This window comes from Mandrillus leucophaeus, unplaced genomic scaffold, assembly GCF_000951045.1.
Source record: "Mandrillus leucophaeus isolate KB7577 unplaced genomic scaffold, Mleu.le_1.0 Scaffold345, whole genome shotgun sequence".
NCBI classification, from domain to species: Eukaryota; Metazoa; Chordata; class Mammalia; order Primates; family Cercopithecidae; genus Mandrillus; species Mandrillus leucophaeus.
The window spans coordinates 1,950,029-1,970,967 of NW_012103643.1; the positions used below are offsets into that span (position 1 = coordinate 1,950,029).

Consider the following 20,939-nt stretch of genomic DNA (forward strand, 5'->3'; position numbering starts at 1 on the left):
TATATATTTTCTATATAACAAATATATTTGATTTATTTTATATGTATTTATATACTGTATAAATATATATTTATATTTAAAAAATATATATTTTGACCAGTCTAGGAAACATAGTGAGACCTCGCCTCTACAAAAAGAAAAGGAAGAATTAGCTGGCCATGGTGAGTACCTATTGTCGCAGCTACTTGTGAGGCTGAGGTGGAAAGATGGCTTGAACTCAGGAATTTGAGGCTTTCATGAGCTAGGTCACACCACTGCACTCCAGCCTGGGTGACAGAATGAGACCCCTATCTCTAAAAGAATACAATGTTTTATTGTCTAAAATAAAAGATGTGGGACAGAGGCATTGTTTTCCATTTTTGCAGATCTCTGTGACTTACAGCTTAACAGAAGACACTAGCATCTCATACCTACTTTTGCTTTCACTCTGTTGCAATATGCTGTTTGGTTGGACCCTATGAGCAGAACCTGGCCTTGCACAGGGTAGTTGGAAAAGGAAGAGCCTCACGGATTCCCTGGACATATTTTAGGGAACCGTAGTCCATACTTTGAGAGCTGGTCATTCATGCTAATACAGGTTGGGAACATTCAGGATTATGATTATTATTGTTGTTTTTTGAGACAGGTCTCGCTGTGTTTCCCAGGCTGGAGTGCAGTGACTGTTTACAGGTATCATCATTGTGCATTGCAGCCTTGAACTGGGCTCAAGTGATCCTCCTGCCTCAGCCTCTTGGGTGACTGGGACTACAGGCATGGACCGCTATGGCCACCAGTTCAGCTTTTGAGGATCACATTCTTAGGTCGGGCACAGTGGCTCATGCCTATAATCCCAGCATTTTGGGAGGCCGAGGTGGGAGGATCACTTGAGCTCAGGAGTTCAAGACCAACCCAGGCAACATAGTGAGACTTTGTATCCACTAAATTTCAAAAAAATCAGCCAGGTGTGGTGGTGTGTGCCTGTAGTCTCAGCTTCGTAGTAGGCTGAGGTGAGAGGTTTGCTTCGGTCTGGGAGGTCAAGGCTGCGGCAAGCTATGATCATGTCACTATATTCCACCAGCCTGCATGACAGAATGAGACCCTGTCTCAAAAAAGAAAAAAGAAAAAAAAAAAAGATCACATTCCTAGTATAAGAATAGAGGAAAGTTGTGCCCCTTAACTCAAATTGGGTCATAACAATGTGTAATCATTGTTTTCTTATAGCATAACTGTAAATGTATGACTGTTGGATGTGGCCATGAAGCCAGCCTGCCCTAAAGGCCTCACAGGGTCTCCATGGGTCCCAGGGGAGAACTTAGGAAACTCACCTGACTGGCCTGTCACATTGTCATTTGGGCCCAGTTGGCTTTGGACCACCAGTTGACTGAGCATCTAGCTTGGGCCATAAGATAGTTCAATATATCTTTCTTTTTTTTTTTTTTTTTTTTTGAGGTGGAGTCTCGCACTGTTGCCAGGCTGGAGTGCAGTGGCACAATCTCAGCTCACTGCAACCTCTGCCTCCCCGGTTCAAGTGATTCTCCTGTCTCAGCCTCCGGAGTAGCTGAGACTAGAGGCACCTGCCACCACACCCAGCTAATATTTGTATTTTTAGTAGAAATGGGGTTTCACTATGTTGACCAGGATGGTGTAGATCTCTTGACCTCATGATCTGCCCGCCTCGGCCTCCCAAAGTGCTGGGATTACAGGGATGAGCCACCATGCCCGGCCTAATATATCTTTCTTACTTTCTCAATTTTTTAAAAGAGTTAACAAAAATTTAAGTGAACTCCGATTGCATCCACACAAGACATAATCCATCTGGGTTGCGTGAAACCTACAAATGTAAGCTTTATAGCTAGGACTCATTTGTCACCTCAACTTTAGTTGAGCATGAGCTGAGTTGAGAAATGACAAAACCTTTAACTCCAGCTGCAGTGCATTCCATGAGAGACTGTTTTCCTTGTTTTGAGATTGTGGTGGAAAATGAGCAACAGTGAGTTCATTCAGCAATTATTTTTGAAGTGCCTTCCCCATGCCAGGCTCTATTCTTGGCACTTGGGATGCGTCAACGAGGAACGATCCACGAGCTCGTGGAGCTCGTTGGGGTGAAGTGGGTGTGTGGGGCAGAAAACAGTTAGCACAAGAAGTAAGCGATGTGCTGTGGAAGAAAGGCAGGGTGTGTTGAGGAAGATGGAGTGTGGGGGATACTGGGGGCAATTTCTGACAGGGTGGTCAGGGTGGGCACTCTTGAGAGGGCAGACCTGGATAGGGACTTGAAGGAGAAGAGGGGAGGAGGGAACTGGCTCCTGAGTTGCAATATGGGAGGATGCGCGGCATATTTCAGCAAGGATGAGGAGCTCAGTGTGGCTGGGGTGGGCTGGGGGTGGGAGAGGAGATGCTGTGGAGAGGTTGGCATGGCAGTTGGAGGAAGCACAGAGAAGGCTTCTGGTTGTAGTAAAAGGGGGAACGTGAATATTCTTGGGAGCGAGAAAGGTTGGGAGTATGCCCTGGAATGAGTTCTTCAATTTCACTGGTGGGCCGGGACATCTGAAGCTCAAGTGCTAAAGCCGGACACTGGGGGAGGGTCTGGAACAGCAGTCTGAGGAGTCCTCCGCATTGCTCCTGGAACATTTACCTGGCAGTGGTGTGCCGGATGGATTGATGGAAGGAAGATGGTTTAGAAGAGAGAGCTTATTGCTCAACCAGTGATGTGGCACTCAGAAGGGAAGAGAAAAAACTGAGTCTCTGATATATTATGGATAGTGAGGCGGGAGGGGAGGGATGACTGTAAAGTATAAGCACATACATAGAAAAGCAGATGAAAGGAGAGGTGATGATTCATTTAACTTAGACATAAAGCGTCTCCAATCAGGAGTTACCTGAAGGAACATTTCAAGCTTTTGCCAACTTACTTTGGAATCCCTTTTTGGTAACAGTAAGAATTTTGGTTCCAATGCTTGTAGCTGAAATTGTGAGTCACTCCCATTGGAAATCATTAGAAGAAGAGGAATGGGTGTTGGAAACATAAAAAGAAGGGCATAGAGATTTTGCCCTAAGAAAGGAAGGGAAGGGAAAATAGAGTTGATTTCCTATGCTGGCAAATCAAGGATGGCAATTCTTAGTAATTCATAATAGTGACCAGTAGTTACTAATTTACGATGTAGAGAACGTCACCATTTTCCTAGTTTAGTGTGCTGTTTTATGAATGTGAAAACAGTGAACAAGCCTAATTAGTATCAGGCTAGCACCAGCGTTGGTATGCCTGTGTTTTTCCCAGGTTTCTCAGAGACCTTTCTTCCATGTTGGTGCAGGAAGTTAGCAACTGAGTTCAGGCAATGCCTTCTCTCCTTGGGCCGAGATGTAAGTAGGGCTGAAGGTGGAGATGATCATAATTAGAGTTAACATTTTTGAGCAGGTACTATGTGCTGGGCTCAGTTCAAGACACTTTTCCTGGGTAACTCAATCTCACAGTGTCTTACAAAGTGTCTTACAAAGTACATGTGTTGCTCTCCCCATTATACATATCAAGAAATTGAGGCACAGATTAGTTCAGAGTCATTTACCTAGAATTGATACTTGCTGTACTGAGATTATCAAAGGAGAGTGTACTGAGAATACCAAGGAGATAATACTGAGAACCAAAGATGATATTCGTGTGTGTGTGTGTGTGTGTGTGTGTGTGTGTCTAATGAGGGGTACTTAACATTTTGGGGTTAGGAAGAAGATGATCAATCAGAGGAAGGACATGTTAGAATTTAACAAGCCAGAAACAGTTCTAATTCAGGATTTCTGCAGGTCCACATTTCTTTACCCCCTGGAATTCAGTGAATTCTGCATTATATTTAGCATCTTAACACAGGTATATTCAAGCTAAGCTGGATCTATCAGGGAAATTAAAGTGACAAAGGAAACATTATCTAATTGCATTCGACTTATAACTTAACTACAAGTGGCCAATTGATTCTACTCGTCCTGGAATTGTCCCAGAGCCTTTGCACTTTCTGGCTAATTGCATTTTCAAAATTGTGTTCGCACATCATTAGCTCAGAAAACCTCTCCCTTTCGTCGTATTTGAAGTCTCCTGTCAAAACAACTGGAGCCTTACCACAATGTGTCATTAGTCTACATTCATGCTGCGTGACCCTCCAGTTTTTAAGGCGGTGAAAACAGGCTTTGAATTTGCCTCTTGCCTCCCTCATTTTAGTGTGGGAGCTCATTTAAGCATTTGTTGCCCAGCTCAAATGCTAAGAAAACTCTTGCCCACAGCTGTTGTATGTATTAGGCTACAGCTGGCCACTTGTGCATACATTCATTTTGGGGAAGCTGCCAGTAGAATGGAAACTGGTGAGTGCCCTGAAAATCTGGCTTCAGAGAATTTGTCCTGGGAGAACAGGATTGAAGAGCCTCTCTGCCCCGTGAATGTTGTTCGTGATCGGAAATCTCTTCAACGGAGTGCTTCTAACATGGAGAGTTTATTTGGAGCTATTTGCTGGAAATCTCGGCTAGATCATGAACCATGTTTAGAATGATTTCTCTGTCTAGCCAGGATCTTACCATTTCCCTTGATTTCCTCTGCCTTTTTTGATTAAAATTTAGTATTTGACTCTAAGAGGGAACCTATCTTGCAGTTGCTACAAAAACTGCTGAAGCTCCCCTGGGACTATTCTGTGGTGTCAGTCTTCGGTATTTGTCGCTCCTGGGAAGACTGCGGAGGTTTCCAGGTGTTTCTGGGTAGGGGAAGGATCAGGTTTCCAGGTGCTTCTGGGTAGGGGAAGGATCGGGATTCTCAGGTGGGTAGTAGGAGGAGCCCCCCTGAAAGATGACCACTAAGTGAATTTGCAACACAATGAAGGAAAGAAAGAACAGTGTTGAGTAGCACCTCTGGCTGGGTCATCACCATTTCCAGCAACGCTGGAGAATGGACTTCTGGGAATTTGGGACATCCCAAGCTTCATGACTAAATAAGGGCTGGGGCTGGGCAACCTGCATCCGTTTCTCAGTGGGCTGGGTCACATATCAGTGGGGGCATGTGTACCACTGAGCCTGAATAACCACTTAAGGATTCAAGGTGGAGTTGTCTTGGATCACAGATGACAAGAGCATTCCCGGGTAGTGACACGGAGCTGTGTGGTTCCAAAGCATCCAAGCTCAGCTGGGGCCCGCAGGTCTTTTACCTGGAGTAATCACTTCCTTCATTAGTTTAGTGGTTGTCCCCGAGTTGAACACACATAGTCTGGGCCATGGCAGAGCTACAGTGTCAGTTGGCACGAGCAGATGTTCAGGTCTTATACAGAGGTGAGTGTCCATTGAGGCCTTACTCTTAGTTTAGATAGAGACAGATGTGAAGACCTTCTGTAAAGGGATGGATGGTGTTGGGAATATAGTGGAATCTTATGAGACATGCTCTTGAGAGTTGGTCTTTCAGGTCTCTGCCTCTCTTTTCCTTATCCTCTCTTCATCTCCTCCTCCTACTTTCTTCCACTTGAAGGTTTTAGCTTTTTGCCAGGCAGGTCAAGGCAACTGGATAAACAGTCACTCAGCTTTTGCTGAAAAAAGCTAGAAGAGCCATTGTTGGTAAGAAAAAGGGGAAGGCATGGGATTGGTTGGTTTGTTTTTTTTGTTTTGTTTTGTTTTGTTTTGAGACAGGGTCTCACTCTGTTGCCCAGGCTGGAGTGCAGTGGGCAGTCCTGCCTCGCTGCAACCCCTGCCTCCTGGACTCAAGCGATCCTCCCGCCTGCCTCAACCTCCCTAGTAGCTGGGACTACAGGTGCATGCCACCATGTCCGGCTGATTTTTTGTAGTTTTATTAGAGACAGGGTTTTACCTTGTTGTCCAGGCTTGTCTCAAACTCCTGACCTCAGGTGATCCACCTGCTTCAGCCTCCCAAAGTGCTGGGATTATAGGCATGAGCCACCATGCCCTGCTGGGATTGAATATTTAGACAGAATCTGGTCAGGTGCTACCTCCAGCTGAGCCATGAGGTCGCCATATAATAGTGGAAAGTGTACTTGGAAGGATAGGTTTCAACCTCCCATCTGCCACCAGCCAGACTTGTGATTTTCTGAGCCGCAGGCTGTTAATCAATGAGATGACTTTGCCAAGTCCCTTCCTCTTCCGGAGCTCTGGGAATTACAAGACGCCTGGGATCATTTCTCTCCTTTGTACCAAAGTCTCTCTTATGGAATAGTGATGTTACCTGTGTAGCTAAATTTCCCTGTCTTGTAGAGAAGCATTTCACTGAACTCTTTGCATTTTAGAGGAGAGAACTTAATAGCTGATTTTTTCATGCATACCAAACTTTCTTACCAGAAGGACTGAGACATGAAAATAATCCAAAAGTTTGGAAAATTCATGGACTTACCTTCTATAACTCAGTGGTTATCCTGAATAATCAACAATTGTCAAATTTTCTTTTTGTCTTGTATCAAGAAGGAAGCATATGGTCAGTGTCCCTGCCAGGGAGAAATGTGGGTTGATGACAGTGTTTTCCTGTTTGTGTAGAGGATTTTTACCAATTGGCTCTAGGTCTTTCATGACCACCCGTGGATGTTAATAAGCAGGATAGCAGATAGCAAAGCTGTGGGAACCAGCAGTTACAGGGGTCTGCATCTGAGCTGCATTCGTGGTTTCTTTCTTTCCCTTAAGTCCCTCTAACTCCTGGGGGTCTAAGCTCCATTTATAATGGAGTTGATCCCTAGAAGCTCACCCAGCAATCTCCTGCTGCCATTCTACTCCCACCACCCTCTTTTTTCCATGTCTTGCTATACACCTCTTTTAGTTGCTCACTTAATATTTCTTCATGATGAAGGTGAACTTTGAACAATTCTTAGAACTGACTAAGTGAGGTTCGTGGAGATACAGGCACAGTGTCTGTCTGGGGCCTTGGGTAGGCCAGTATTCGTTTGTGGCATGGCTCGTACTACCCCCATTGCCTCTCAGCAAAGATAGGAGCCCAGAGCATTCATTTGTATTGTAATTCAGAATATCTGGTTAGTTGTTACATGTTTGAACCAGAATTAGCCATTTGTGAGACTAACCAGAATTAGCCAAATTGGTGAAACCGCCAAACCGTGTATTACTTTGGCATTTTCTATATTAGACTCAGGCTCTCATTCTCTTCCTTGGAGAACAGTCCGGCTCCTTTCTTATGCATAAGACTGTTGAGCTGTTCTGTCCAATACTGCAGTCCTTCCTTGATGACTACCATCATTTAATTATTGTTTATGGAAATGCCTGTAGCACTTTAGAGCAATTAAGATACTGATTTAAGAACAGACCTATCCGTCTCAGAAATGTTCAACTTCAGAGCAGAAGCAGTTTTGGAAGTTTCCAATGTTTTTAAACTAGGAATTGATACCCCCAGTATCTTGGCAGTTGCCCCGAGCTGTCACATGGCCCTGGGGCAGCAGGTAGCCTGCCCAAGGCTCCTAGCATCCCAGCTTTGAAAGGGCAAGGTAATTGGAGAGCTGGATGGAGCTGTGGGCCCTGCAGACTTATTTAGCACAATGCAGAGTGCGAGGCTGCTTGTTTTCAAGAAGCGAAGCTGATTAGAGGATGAGGATTCTTGCCTGCTCCTGGAACATGGGGCTGTGCCAGGTGAGTGGGTGAAGTGGTGCCCTAGCTATCTTTTCAGTCATCCCATTATAAAAGAGACTCCTAAGCAGGCCTTTTATTTATTTATTTTTAAAGATATCAGCTATAAAGACCTAGTTATTCATTGTCACTCCCTACGTCTGGAACAACTAACTCATCTGGCTACAGAATTTCCTGGAGTTCAGGGCAAGCTGATGAGGCTGAGGGTGCTGGGTTCTCAGCATGGCAGCTGTAGAATCTCAATCGCGAATTTGCCAGTTCGTTAATTATCTTAGAGAAATAATAAGCTCTTTGAAGTGTTCCTTATTTCTTTTATATTTCTTGAACATTCCAAATCGTTTGTTCTCATGGAGGGTGGCTGAAGGTTTCCTGAGCAGCTCTGCTGGGTCTGTGCTGGTCCAGGGTTGAGCAGGACCTGGTCCAGGAGCCGTCGGGAGTGGCGGTACCTTATGTGTCTCCCGGTGCTACAGAGCCCTGACTGGACCCACAGGAGCTCCCGGGTTCCTTCTCTACGTGACGCTTGTCTTCTTTGCTCTCCCTTTCTGCTCCCAAGGATATTAATGCAGGCGAGGGCAGTGAGTTTGCAGACAGTGGGATTGAAGGGGCCACCACCGACACGGACCTCCTGTCCAGACGATCCAATGCCACCAACTCCAGCTACTCACCGACCACAGGCCGGGCCTTTGTGGGCAGCGACAGCGGCAGCAGCTCCACCGGGGATGCGGCTCGTCAGGGGGTGTACGAGAACTTCCGGCGGGAGCTGGAGATGAGCACCACCAACAGCGAGAGCCTGGAGGAGGCCGGCTCAGCGCACAGCGATGAGCAGAGCAGCGGCACCCTGAGCTCCCCGGGCCAGTCGGACATCCTGCTGACTGCCGCGCAGGGCACGGTGCGCAAGGCCGGCGCCCTGGCCGTCAAGAACTTCCTGGTGCACAAGAAGAACAAGAAGGTAGAGTCAGCCACCCGGAGGAAGTGGAAGCACTACTGGGTGTCCCTGAAAGGTGAGAGCGGGACGGCCCTAGCTATGTGCCAAATGCACTAACAGATGTGCTCCGTGGTGCACATACTCACGGGATGGGTGGGTTTATTGTTGTTGTTATATAGAATTTGAAAGTTATACTAATTTTAAAAATTTATCATGGTAAGAGCATTTCGCATGAAATCTACTCTCTTAACACATTTTAAAATGTGCAATATGGTATTATCGACTACAAGTCCAATGTTGTAAGGCAGATTTCTAGAACCTAGTCATCGGGGCTGGGCATAGTGGCTCACGCCTGTAATCCCAGCACTTTGGGAGGCTGAGGCAGGAGGTTCACTTGAGCCCAGGAGTTCAAGGCCAGCCTGGGCAGCATAGCAAGACACCAGCTCATAATAAACAAACAAACAAACAAACAAACAAATAAATAAGCTAGAACCTATTCATGTGACTTAAGTGAAACTTTATGCCCTCTGAGTAGTAACTCTCCCATCCCCACCCCTGCAAATGATGTTTTATTTTCTTTTTTCACAGTTATGCTAGAGGAGCATCTCATGTCTAGTTTTGGCATATATGCAACTGATTTGACGACAGTTTCAAAGGATGAGTTCCAAAAACAAACAAATCTTTTTGGAATCATTCAGCTTTGCATCTTTCAAAGTGACTATTTTGGAGGGAAATTTATTAGCTTGAATTCTATGAAATTGCCGTTTTTTAAGGTAAAGAATTGGTAGAATAACGTTAATTTCATAGGCTTCAACCTGATATTAATGGAATGTATAGACCATCATGTTTATGAAAAAGTCAGTTACTATTTAATAGTCAAACTTTGTGTTTTTTACTGTGTATATATAGATAACAGACATGTATGTTAGATCACTTTATTTTCTGTTTATATAACCATGCTTGTATTTGTTGGTATTTATTGTTATTTTGCACATTTTCGTGAATTACATGTACGTATTGTTGCACGTATCTGCGTACGTCCTGGCAGCGTAGAAAATGTAATATATTTGTGAGCTCTATATTTTAAAAAGAAAAACACTTCTCAAACACACAGAGTTTTCATCCCAAGCTAGACTTGAAACAGTGTTAATACATGGCAGGCTAGGTTAGCTATGTCAACAGGATTGATGGAAAGGCACAAGAGGAAGAAGCCTGGGCTTACCAGTATCAAACTAGACCATTTGATACTGGATTTCACAGACTGTGGTTGGTTTGGGAACATGCAATCCTAGAGACATGGAGCAGCCTAGAGCTCTGCTTAGTGAGGTGAACACAAATGCCTATGCAGGTGCAGATCAACCCTTGCACGAGTAGGACTTGGGTTAGCCCCATTACTCTTGGTGCCAGCTGTTGCTCAGATGCCTGATGACATAGAAAGGGAGGGTTTTGGTTAGGATATAGGTTTTGCATGTGCCAGAGACCCGCCATGCCATTCCCAATGCCGTAAGCAAGACAGAACTTTATTTCCCTCCCACCTATCAGAAATAGACGATCGAAGGCTTGTGTGATAACTCTTTTCTATGAAGTCACTCAGAGGCCCCGGCTCCTTCTGAAGTTTTGATGCTCAGCTATTCCTAGAGCATTATCTTTTCCTTTTTTTCTTTTTGAGACAGGGTCTCACTCTGTCTTCCAGGCTGGAATGCAGTGGCACAGTTATAGCTCACTGCAGCCACAAATTCCTGGGCTCAAGTGATCCTCCTGCTTCAGCCTTCCAAGTAGCTGGGATTACAGGCATGTGCCACCATGCCTGGCTAATGTTTTTATTTTTTGTTGAGACAGGGTCTTGGTATGTTGCCCAGGCTGATCTCCAACTTTAGGCCTCAAGCAATCCTCCTGCTTTGTCCTTGGGTTTACAGGTGCATTGGTTCCTGGCCTCCTAGAACATTATCTTTTGACGCTTTTTTGCTGTAGTGGTCTTGCATATGAGACATAGATGTGCATCGTGGTGGAAGCATTTTGGAGAACTGCAGTGTTCTTTCTCATGTGTGACCTGCCTCATCTTAATGTGGAGGTGCTACAGGCTTATGTCTGAGGGGCCTGGATCACACCAGTGGCTCTGCTCTGGGAGAGTGAGAGGAGATGAGGGGAAAGGCTTCTTCTTCTTCCACTTCCTGCTTCTCCCCTAGATGGTCACACCACTGGACGCTGCAGCCTCTTATCCTTAGCAGCCCATCTTACTGTTCATTTTATTAATTAGTGCCAAGTTCTTAATAGCTTGATCTGAAGATCACCTGCAGCACAGCCTCTTGAGGGTCTTTCTGGGTTGTACCCCACACCTGCTGAATCACAAGATTTGGAGGTGGGCCCTGGATGAGTTTGCTGGGGCTGCCATAGCAAAGCACCACAGCCTGGATGGTGGAAATAACAGAAATGTATCATCTCACAGTCGTGGAGGCTGGAAGTCCAAGATCGAGGTGTTGGCAGGGTCGGTTTCTTCTGAGACTGCTCTCCTTGACTTGGAGATGGCTGTCTTCTTCCAGTATCTTCCCATGGTCTTCCCTTTACTTGTCTGTGTTCAAATTCCTTCTTCTTATAAGGACACCATTTATATTGGATCAGGGCCTACCCATGTGTCCTCATATTATCTTAATTACCTCTTTAAAGGCCATATTTCCAAATACGATCATATTCTGAGCTAACTGGATTTAGGATGTTTGGAGGACACAATTCAGCCTGCAACAGGCCTTGACTTTGTGATTTAAACAAGCTTCCCAGGGGATTCTCACTCTCCGGTTGAGAGCAGCAATGTTAGTGGTGTAAAATAAAAATGATTAGTTGGCTTTTTTTACTTTTGACATATCAGAGGGGTTTATTTTGTTTCTGCCATTCCCTCCAAGAGTAAATGATACAGGAAGTCAGGGTGCAGGTGTCCAGGAGCACAGCCCACAGGCTCTTTAGGGAAGGGAGTCTTTACTTTCTTGGTGACGCAGATCTGAGTGACACAACCTGTTGGAATTCAGGCCCAGAACATGGAGCCACTGAGTTCTTTGCTTCATCCTGATGGGTTCCCAGTATTTGCTGACAACCTCAGGGCTTTGTCCTTGCTGCTCAAAAGCAAGACTTGCGGCGGACTTTTTCTTAGCAATGCTTGAATATTGGGAAATAAAAAGCAGAACACATTGGAACTGTGGGATAGAGATTTTTTTTCCCCCAAAGATTCTTTCCCATTAGGCAAAGTAGTTGATTTTTTTAAAAAAAGATTTCATTTGGAATTAGTCTCTGGAGTGTTTCCATGGGCAACGGAAGAACGTACAGATTATGTTCCAGGGAAGATGAAGGTAAACAGACTTTCATCAGGGGGAATGTGGTTCTCAGATTTGCTGCTTCGTGTTCATCTTAAAATTGGAACAAGTTGATCATTGAGTAAAAGCTGATTTTAGTCACCTTTGGTGGTGCTTTGTTGTGGATGATTCGAAATCAAAGTTGAAAAATTATAAAAACAATTACCTGATAGGGACCATACAATATTCAGTAGGTGTACATGTTAGGATTTGTGAGTGTCCCCTAATGCATTATCCACAGACTTCTTTCTCTGTTCTTAACCCACGCTAAGGTGTGTTGCTCCTTTTATGTTAAGAATCTACTTTTCATTAGTGTTGAATTAGTCACAAAAACTATTTAGAGCAGGGTTTTTCAACAGTGACACTGTTGACATTTTCTGGAGAATTCTTTGTTGTGAGGGCTGTCCTGGGCATTGTAGATGCTTAACAGCTTCCTTAGGTTCTGTCCACTAGATACCAATACCAATAGCACCTTCCCCCAAGTTGTGACATCCAGAAAGGTCACCAGACATTGCCAAGTTTGCCCCACCATGAGACCCTCTGATTTAGAGGAAAACAGTTTCCGCCTCCCAGTTTTGTTATTTCTTTCTGTCTCTAATCTGTGCTAGCCTAAGGCATGGAAATAGGAGGTACAGATGATTCTGCTTTTTGATACAAGTGTTCCTGAAAAGCCTTGAGATTCTCAAAATCTTTGGGATTTGAGAAAAATAGAGTTGGGGCAGGCTACTCCACAGGTATGTATTTAAATTACACCATGCAACTTTTAAACCCCAAACTAAAAAAAATTAGCTTAGTGTGGTGGCTCACTCCTGTAATCTCAGCACTACAGGAGGCTGACGCAGGAGGATCACTTGAGGCCAGGAATTTGAAACCAGCCTGGGTAACATAGTGAGACCTTGTCTTTACAAAAAAAAAAAAATATACAGATTAGCAAGGTATGGTGGCATATGCCTGTAGTTCCAGCTACTTGGGAGACTGAGATAAGAGGTTCACTTGAGCTCAGGAGTTCAAGGCTGCAGTGAGCTATGACTGTGCCACTGTACCCCAGCCTGGGCAACAGTGGGACCCCATATCTAAAAAAAAAAAAAAAAGTAATAAAAAATAGAAATAACCCTGCAGAGCTCCACTCAAATTTTTTAACAATAAGCAACATAAAACTTTATCTTTTTTTTTTTTTTGGAGACGAAGTCTCACTCTGTCGCCCAGGCTGGAGTACAGTGGCACAATTTTGGCTCACTGCAAGCTCTGCCTCCCGGGTTCACGCCATTCTCCTGCCTCAGCCTCCCAAGTAACTGAGACTACAGGCGCCTGCCACCACGCCCAGCTAATTTTTTTGTATTTTTAGTAGAGATGGGGTTTCACCATGTGAGCCAGGCCAAAACTTTATCTTTCATTTAAATTTTTTTGTGACAGGGTCTTGCTCTGTTGCCCAGGCTGGAGTGCAGCGGCATGATCATGCCTCAGTGCAGCTTCAACCTCCTGGGCTCAAATAATCCTCCCAGCTCAGTCACCTGAGTCACTGGGACCATAGGCATGTCCGGCGAATTTTTTTTTAATTTTTAGTAGAGATGAGGCCTCACTATATTGCCCAGGCTGGTGTTGAACTCCTGGGCTCAAGTATTCCTTCCACCTTGATCTCCCAAAGTGCTGGGTTTATAGGCATAAGCCACTGTGCCTAGAAAACTTTATCTTTCAAAAAAGCGTTAGTATAAGGGTTTACCTTTGAAAAAAGAAGCAACTGTAATTTGAATGGGTAGAAGGAACAGTTGAGACTCCTGAATTATGGAGACAAGGACCACAAGTATGAAATCATGATGCTCAGCAGCACCGTGCAATAAGGACTTGTAAGCAGAGCCCGTGGTCAGACTGTGCCAAGAGAAAAAATGTGAAATGAGTGGGCAGGGCATATCAATATGCTTCATTCATCTGTGTGAAAGGATGTAGAGTTCAACAGCTCTTCTATGGTAATGTGAAATATTATAGGCTAGGAAAAGTTGCCCTTGAACCAGTGTGACCTTTCCATTGATCTGCATCATTCTACACTACTAATCGCATATAAGCAAATTTGCTTTACAGATTCCCATTGTAGCTGAATAGATTGAACTTTCAAGGGTTGTGCAGTTCACAGAAAGTGTGGCACTTGTTTGTGGTAAGGAAGATGGTGAAAATGTACGGATAGCTTATGTTGAAGTTGAGGAAGAGTCATAAAGTTATACCCTGGCTTCCCCTGAAATTGATTTCAGTTAGTTGAGAGTAAGTGTTCAGCTAGTAGTTGCTATTAAAGTGAGCCTCGAGTTTAGGTGATAATGGAGGGAATCTGTGGAAGCCATCTTGCCACAAGTCTATGAAATATTCTGTTGCTACTATCTTGTTAGTTTCACAGTGCAATTATGTATGGACCAGGACTCTGGCTTCTCCCAGGCCTTTGTATGTGTGCCATGGATTTCCTCTTTCAGTAGGAACAAGGGCATGGTTGGCTTCTAGAAAAAAAATGTTTATAGATAAGATGTGAGACCAAAAATGTATCATTGTTTTTCTTATCCTTAACGTACTTAATGCTGGTATTATATATTGTTTTATCCAAGGGCATGGTCTGGAAACTACCATTTCTAGATTTTTCTGGTTGCATATCATGTGAGACATATTTGAATAAGCTTCAGTCAGACGGTAGTGACTTCCAGTCCTCACACAGTGCCAGGCACAGTTCTGGCCTGGAGGACCATGTTTATACTCGCCTCGGGACAGACGAGTCACAAGACCCTATGTCTGTGAATAGACCTGTAATGAATCAATCTAAAACCCAGAGGCAGGGTTTGAGAGAACTTGAGGGCATGCAGGAAGGAATCCCAGGCAGGCTGAGAAGCTACAATTTAAGATCTTTGACCTTCTTTAGTCCCATCCAAGACTTAAGTCCAAGCCTGGCTCCATTCTCTTTACTTCCTGGGTTCCACCTGCTTTAATTTTCAGCCTCTGACAGGGTGCACGTGTTAGATTCCACTATGGGTTTTTTTGTTTCCCAAGCACTAAATACTCATGCACACCCCTGTTCTGTTTCCTCAGGATGCACGCTATTTTTCTACGAGAGCGACGGCAGGTCTGGGATAGACCACAACAGCATCCCCAAACACGCCGTCTGGGTGGAGAACAGCATTGTGCAGGCGGTGCCTGAGCACCCCAAGAAGGACTTTGTCTTCTGCCTCAGCAATTCCCTGGGTGATGCCTTCCTTTTTCAGGTTTGTTGGGCACTCCTTTGCAGGGCATTTCAAACCTCTGAACTGGGTACTTTCTTTTCTTTTTCTTGCCTAGGTACCCAGTCTTCCTCTACTGCTTTTTTTTTGGTGGTGAGATTAATCTGTTGCTCATTATAAAAACAAAAATGGTGAATGACAAAATAAACATCTATACTAAATTCTAAGAATAGGTACATTCAGAGGTTTTCCAAGTGAAGGCTAAGGAGGGCTATGAGTTGGATGTGAGAAACTTGCTCTGTTTGCCATGAGTTGAAAGATATCTTCGTGTGGTCTCAGTACCATTTCTGTTGCATTTAAGAAAAGGATCATGAATTTCTTCTTTTAGACATGATTTGAGCTGTCAAAAATTTTTACTTATAATATGTTCTTTTCTAATATTAATCATAAAGTAAAATAATGACATCTCAGAAATGACTGGCATCACCTAACAGTTTCTCTTCCTCATCTGATCAAAACTTTCTACTCAGCATCCTTGAATTTCAACTTGTAAAAAAAATATTTCTCTGCTAACTGCTTCAGTATTAACATTTTCTTTGATACGGAATCTTTTGAGTTTGGATAGTTATAATATACTCAGCAAGAACTTTTTTGTGTTGTTATGTAGGAAGGCTTTCTTTATTGATTCCATTCAAGAATTAATTTCTCAAATCTTTATTCTGTGCTTCCTATGTGCCCTGCATAGTGCTACTGAGCACACCAAGAAGATTTTGACAGTTTGTCTTTTTTTTTTTTTCACCCAGGCTGTAGTGCAGTGGCACAATCTCAGCTCACTGCAATCTCCGCCTCCCAGGTTCAAGCAATTCTCCTGTCTCAGCCTCCTGAGTAGCTGGGACTATAGGCACCTGCTGCCATGCCTGGCTAAGTTTTGTATTTTTAGTAGAGATGGGGTTTCACCATATTGGTCAGGCTGGTCTCGAACTTCTGATCTCAGGTGAGCCACCCACCTCAGCCTCCCAAAGTGCTGGGATTACAGGTGTGAGCCACTACGCCCAGCTGACAGTTCATCTTCTTCAAAGTGTTCACATAGAGCAGAGGGGACAGACACAGTAAATCTTCATAATATGGTAAAGCCTAACAATGACTATTAAAGGAAGAGCAGGTATAAATGGCATGACAAGGACAGTAAGAATATAACATGGAAGGAGGGGGCTGGAACAAAGGTATAGAGGAAGGAAATCATTTATTTCACCAAGTTTCTGGCTTTGGCTTCAGAACCTGTTTCTATTTGGACAATTAAAGTAAAATATAAAGTGCTAATTTTGATTATGTAAAGACAAAGCATCTGTGTTTTCTTTTTTAAAAATCTGTGATGTAAAACACAGAAAGAAGAGTGCACACAACATAAGTGTACTGCTCCATGAGCTACCATAAAGTAATTATGCAACCACTAACTAGGACAAGAAATAGAAGTTTCAGGCACCTAAGCCTCTCCCCCAACCCCACCCCACTCACAAACGCAACCTGCTAGTTGAATTGAGTGAATATGTCTTTTATCATCCAAGCCAAGACACTTTTGTTTATCTGGGAATGACTTAATTTCCCCTTCATTTTTGAAGGATAGTTTTGCTGGATATAGAATTCTTAATTGACCATCTTATTTCAGTGCTTTGAAAATGTCATCCTACTGCTTTCTGGCCTTCATGGTTTTTGAAGAAAAATCAGCTGTTTATCCTATGAGGCTCCCTTGCTGATTTGAAGATCGTGACTTTGTCTTTAAACAGTTTGAGTATTATGTGTCTAGGTATATCATTCTCTTTGAGTTTACTTTACCTGGAATTGTCTTTCAGATACGTATCTTTTAATATTTTTTAAATTTTAAAAATTGTGAGTACTAGTGGCCACAAAATGTATATATATTTATGGGGTAGTATCTTTTGGATCTGTAGGTTTCTGTGTATATGTTTGTGTATTTAAATCACATTTGGAAAGTTTTTAGCTATTATTTCTTCAGATAATCTTCCTGCTTATTTATCTTGCTCCACTCCTTTGGTGACTCATGTTCTGTTTACATTACTATGCTTGATGAAGTCCCACAAGCCTCTGAGACTCTGTGCATTTTTTTTTCATTCTATTCCTTAGTCTCACTTGATCTGTCATAATTGATCTGTCATAAGTTCACTGGTTCTTTTTTCTTCCAACTCTAATCTGTTGTTGAGCTCTTCTGGTTATTTTTATATATATATACATTGTATATAGTATATATAATATACAATATATATTATGTATAATACATACAATATATAATATATATTATATAATACATAATGTACAATATATAGTATATATAAATATACAATATATAAATATATATATATATATAAAAATACATTTTTTTGTTTTTGAGACAGAGTTTTGCTTTTGTTGCCCAGGCTGGAGTGCAATGGCACAATCTCAGCTCACTACAACCTCTGCCTCCTAGGTTCAAGCAATTCTCCTGCCTCAGCCTCCCAAGTAGCTGGGATTACAGGCATGCACCACCAAACCCGGCTAAGTTTGTATTTTTTTTTTTTTTAGTAGAGGTGGGGTTTCTCAATGTTGGTCAGCCTGGCCTCAAACTCCCAAACTCAGGTGATCCACCTGCCTTGGCCTCCCAAAGTGCTGGGATTACAGGTGTGAGCCACTGCACCTGGCTATTTTTTCTTTTTCTTTCTTTTTCTTTTTATTTTGAGACAGAGTCTTGTTCTGTCCCCCAGGCTGCAGTGCAGTGGTGTGCTGATTTTGGATCTGACTTTTCTGAGACAGTTTCTATTGACTACCAGAATGTCAATAGAAGCAGTCCTCCCATTTTGGTCTCCCAACCCACTTTATTGTTGTTTATTGTTTATTTGCATGTCTCATAAATTGCCAGGTCTCTGCTCTGCTAGTTGAGTAGTCAGCTAATTATTAGAGAGACATTTCCTTAAATGTACAGAAGCAATAAGTTTCCTAGTCTTTCCTAAGAACAGAAGTTTGCAAGTTCAAGCACATCATCAATGCTCAGGCAACTAGCTTTCATCTCTGCCTTAGCCTTCATCTCTGCTTTCACCAAGCTGTAGGGTAAGTGGTGTACTGATCACAGCTCACTGCAACCTCAGCCTCCTGGGCTGAGCAGTCCTCCTAGCTCAGCCTCCTGAATAGCTGAGGCTACAGGTGTGCACCACCACACCCAGCTCATTTTTTCTATTTTTTGTAGAGATGGGGGGTCTCACTTTATTGCCCAGGGTGGTTTCAAACTCCTGGCCTCAAGTGATTTTCCCGCCTCAGTCTCCTAAAGTGCTGGGATTACAGGCATGAGCCACTGTGCCTGGCCTGATTCTTTGAAACAAAAATTACATTTCTTTATTGACATTCTCTATTGAATGTGATATTAGTCTCATACTTTATTTCTTTAGATGTGGTTTATTTTAGTTCTTTGAATATGTTCAAAATAGTTGCTTGAAATCTTTGTCTAGTACTCAACATGGGACTTTTCTGAGACAGTTTCTATTGACTACTTCTTCTTCTGTGTATGGGCCATACTTTATTTAAATTGTTTTAGAAATAGGGTCTTGCTCTATTACCCAGCCTGGAGTACAGTGGTGCAATCATAGCTCACTGTAACCTTGAACTCCTGGACTCAAGCAGTCTTCCCACCTCAGTCTCTCAAGTAGCTGGAACTACAAGTGTGTACCACCACACCTGGCTAATTTTTAAAAAATATTTTTTAAAGACAGAATCTTGCTATGTTGACCAGACTGGTCTCAAACTCCTGACCTCAAGAAGTCCTCCCATTTTGGTCTACCAATCCTCTGGGATGATAGGCATGAATCACCATTCCTGGCCCATACTTTATTGTTGTTTATTGTTTATTTGCATGTCTCATACTTTTTTGGTTTAAATTGTACGTTTAAAATAATATAAATGTGGCAACTCTGAAAGCAGATCCACCTCCCATCCTCTGGGATTTGCTATTGTTGTTGATTATTGGTGGTGATAGTGCTTCTTTGTTTAGTGACTTTCTTGAGATCTATAAAATATTTAGGCTTTGTCATGTGTACCCACTGAAGTCTCTGCTCAGCTAGTTTAGTAGTCAGCTAACTATTAGAGAGAGATTTCCTTGAATGTACAGAAGCAATAAGTTTCCTAGTCTTTCCTAAGAACAGAAGTTTCCAAGTTCCTGCACATCGTCAATGCTCAGGCACTAACTTTCCTCTCTGCCTTAGCCTTCATCTCTGCTTTCACCGAGCTGTAGGGTAAGTCAAACGGTGAGCTTAGGAACTTCTTGGGACTATCTGGGCTTGTGGACAGCCTTATACGTATTTGTGACTGTATTAGTCAATTCTCACGCCCCTAATAAAGACATACCCGAGACTGGGTAATTTATAAGGAAAAGAGGCTTAATGGACTCACAGTTCCACATGGCTGGGGAGGCCTCACAATCATGGCAGAAGGCAAAGGAGGAGCAAAGTCCTCTTACATGGCAGCAGGCAAGAGAGTGTATGCAGGGGAACTCCCCTTTATAAAACCATCAGATTTCATGAGACTTACTATCATGAGAACAGCATGGAAAGACCTGCACCCATGATTTAATTACCTCCCACTGGGTCCCTTCCACGACACGTGGGAATTATGGTAGCTACAATTGAAGATGAGATTTGGGTGGAGACACAGCCAAACCATATCAGTGACCTTACAGATTATAAGAACTGTGTCATAGCTTTTCAGAGCCTTTTGTGGAAATTGTATTCCCCAGCTTTTCCTCAAGTTTCTTGGTCAACTTCTCATTTGCTCGACTGTTACCACTGCTTCAGGCGACTGCAGTGTTAAACAATTGTCATTAATTGTTTTTCACAAGCACCCCCTGGAGTGAAGAGTGTTTGCATGAATGAGGTCTGAGTCAGGTCTAATAGCAACAAGCTCTGTGAAGAGGTTTTTCTGGGACCTGTTAGACAGGCTGCTTAGTGATGGTTCTCTGAGAAAGGTGTTTTGGGAAAGATACAGAGATCTACCTTGGAATACCATGTTTAGTTGCATGTGTCAGACTTGAGGAAGGTAGTTTCCTCCTGTGGGGCTACGCAGCTGTTTGTCATGTGATTGTATAGATGAGGAGACAAAGATGGAAATAGAGCGATTTAAAATATCACAAAACTTGCTGTTTTTACTGAGGTTCAGCCATTTGTCTTTAATAAATGCAGCTCAGATTGTTACAGAACTTAGATTAATTTCTGGAATTGTGAAAAAGTTGATTTTGACCATTTTTTACCACTGTTCTTGTTGCTTTTGTGAAGGAATGGCTCTTTGGAGGTTCTTAACCCTCCTACCCCACCCCAACCCCCATTGATGTTGATGGCATTCACCAGGACACTTTAGAGAGTAGACACTATTAACAGATATGCCAGTATACCAGGTATAAGTGGCGACAGTCCCAGGCCAACTGGGACATATAGCAACCATTCCATAGGTACATCTGAGTTGTTCCCAGGTGTTAAGGATCGCAAGCAATGTTGTTGTGAGCACTCTTGTACCTGTTCTCAGATTATGTTTGTCCACGTTTCTGCTGGACAAACATATATACCTAGGAGTGGCATGCAGGGTCATGGGTTAGGCACATATTCAGTATATGCCAGTTTTCAAAATGATTAGTGTGATTTATATTCTCATCAGCAGCCTAGGAGAATTCTAGTTATTCCTCATGTTTGCCAACTTGATATTGAGATTTAAAAAAATCCTTTTTAAGATATTAATGTGAAATTGAGTGCATATTCATGCACTTAGTGACCATTTCAATATCATCTTTTGTGAAGTGCTTATTTTACTTTCTTGTCAACTTTTTTTCCATCAGAGTTTCTTTGTTAATGATTTATGGCAGCTCTTTGCATATTTTGTATATCATCT

The 20,939-nt window shown here is 43.0% G+C and overlaps 1 protein-coding gene across 2 annotated transcripts in view; it reads left to right on the forward strand.

Moving 5' to 3' along the window:
- Nucleotides 1–20,939, forward strand: part of TIAM1 (T-cell lymphoma invasion and metastasis 1) — a 364,694-nt gene that overhangs the window by 209,660 nt on the left and 134,095 nt on the right. For both annotated transcript variants that reach the window (XM_011989052.1, XM_011989053.1), the window contains exons 5-6: nt 8,123–8,570; nt 14,896–15,068. In XM_011989052.1, the coding sequence (XP_011844442.1) occupies nt 8,123–8,570; nt 14,896–15,068 (621 nt within the window). The remainder of the gene's footprint in view (nt 1–8,122; nt 8,571–14,895; nt 15,069–20,939) is intronic.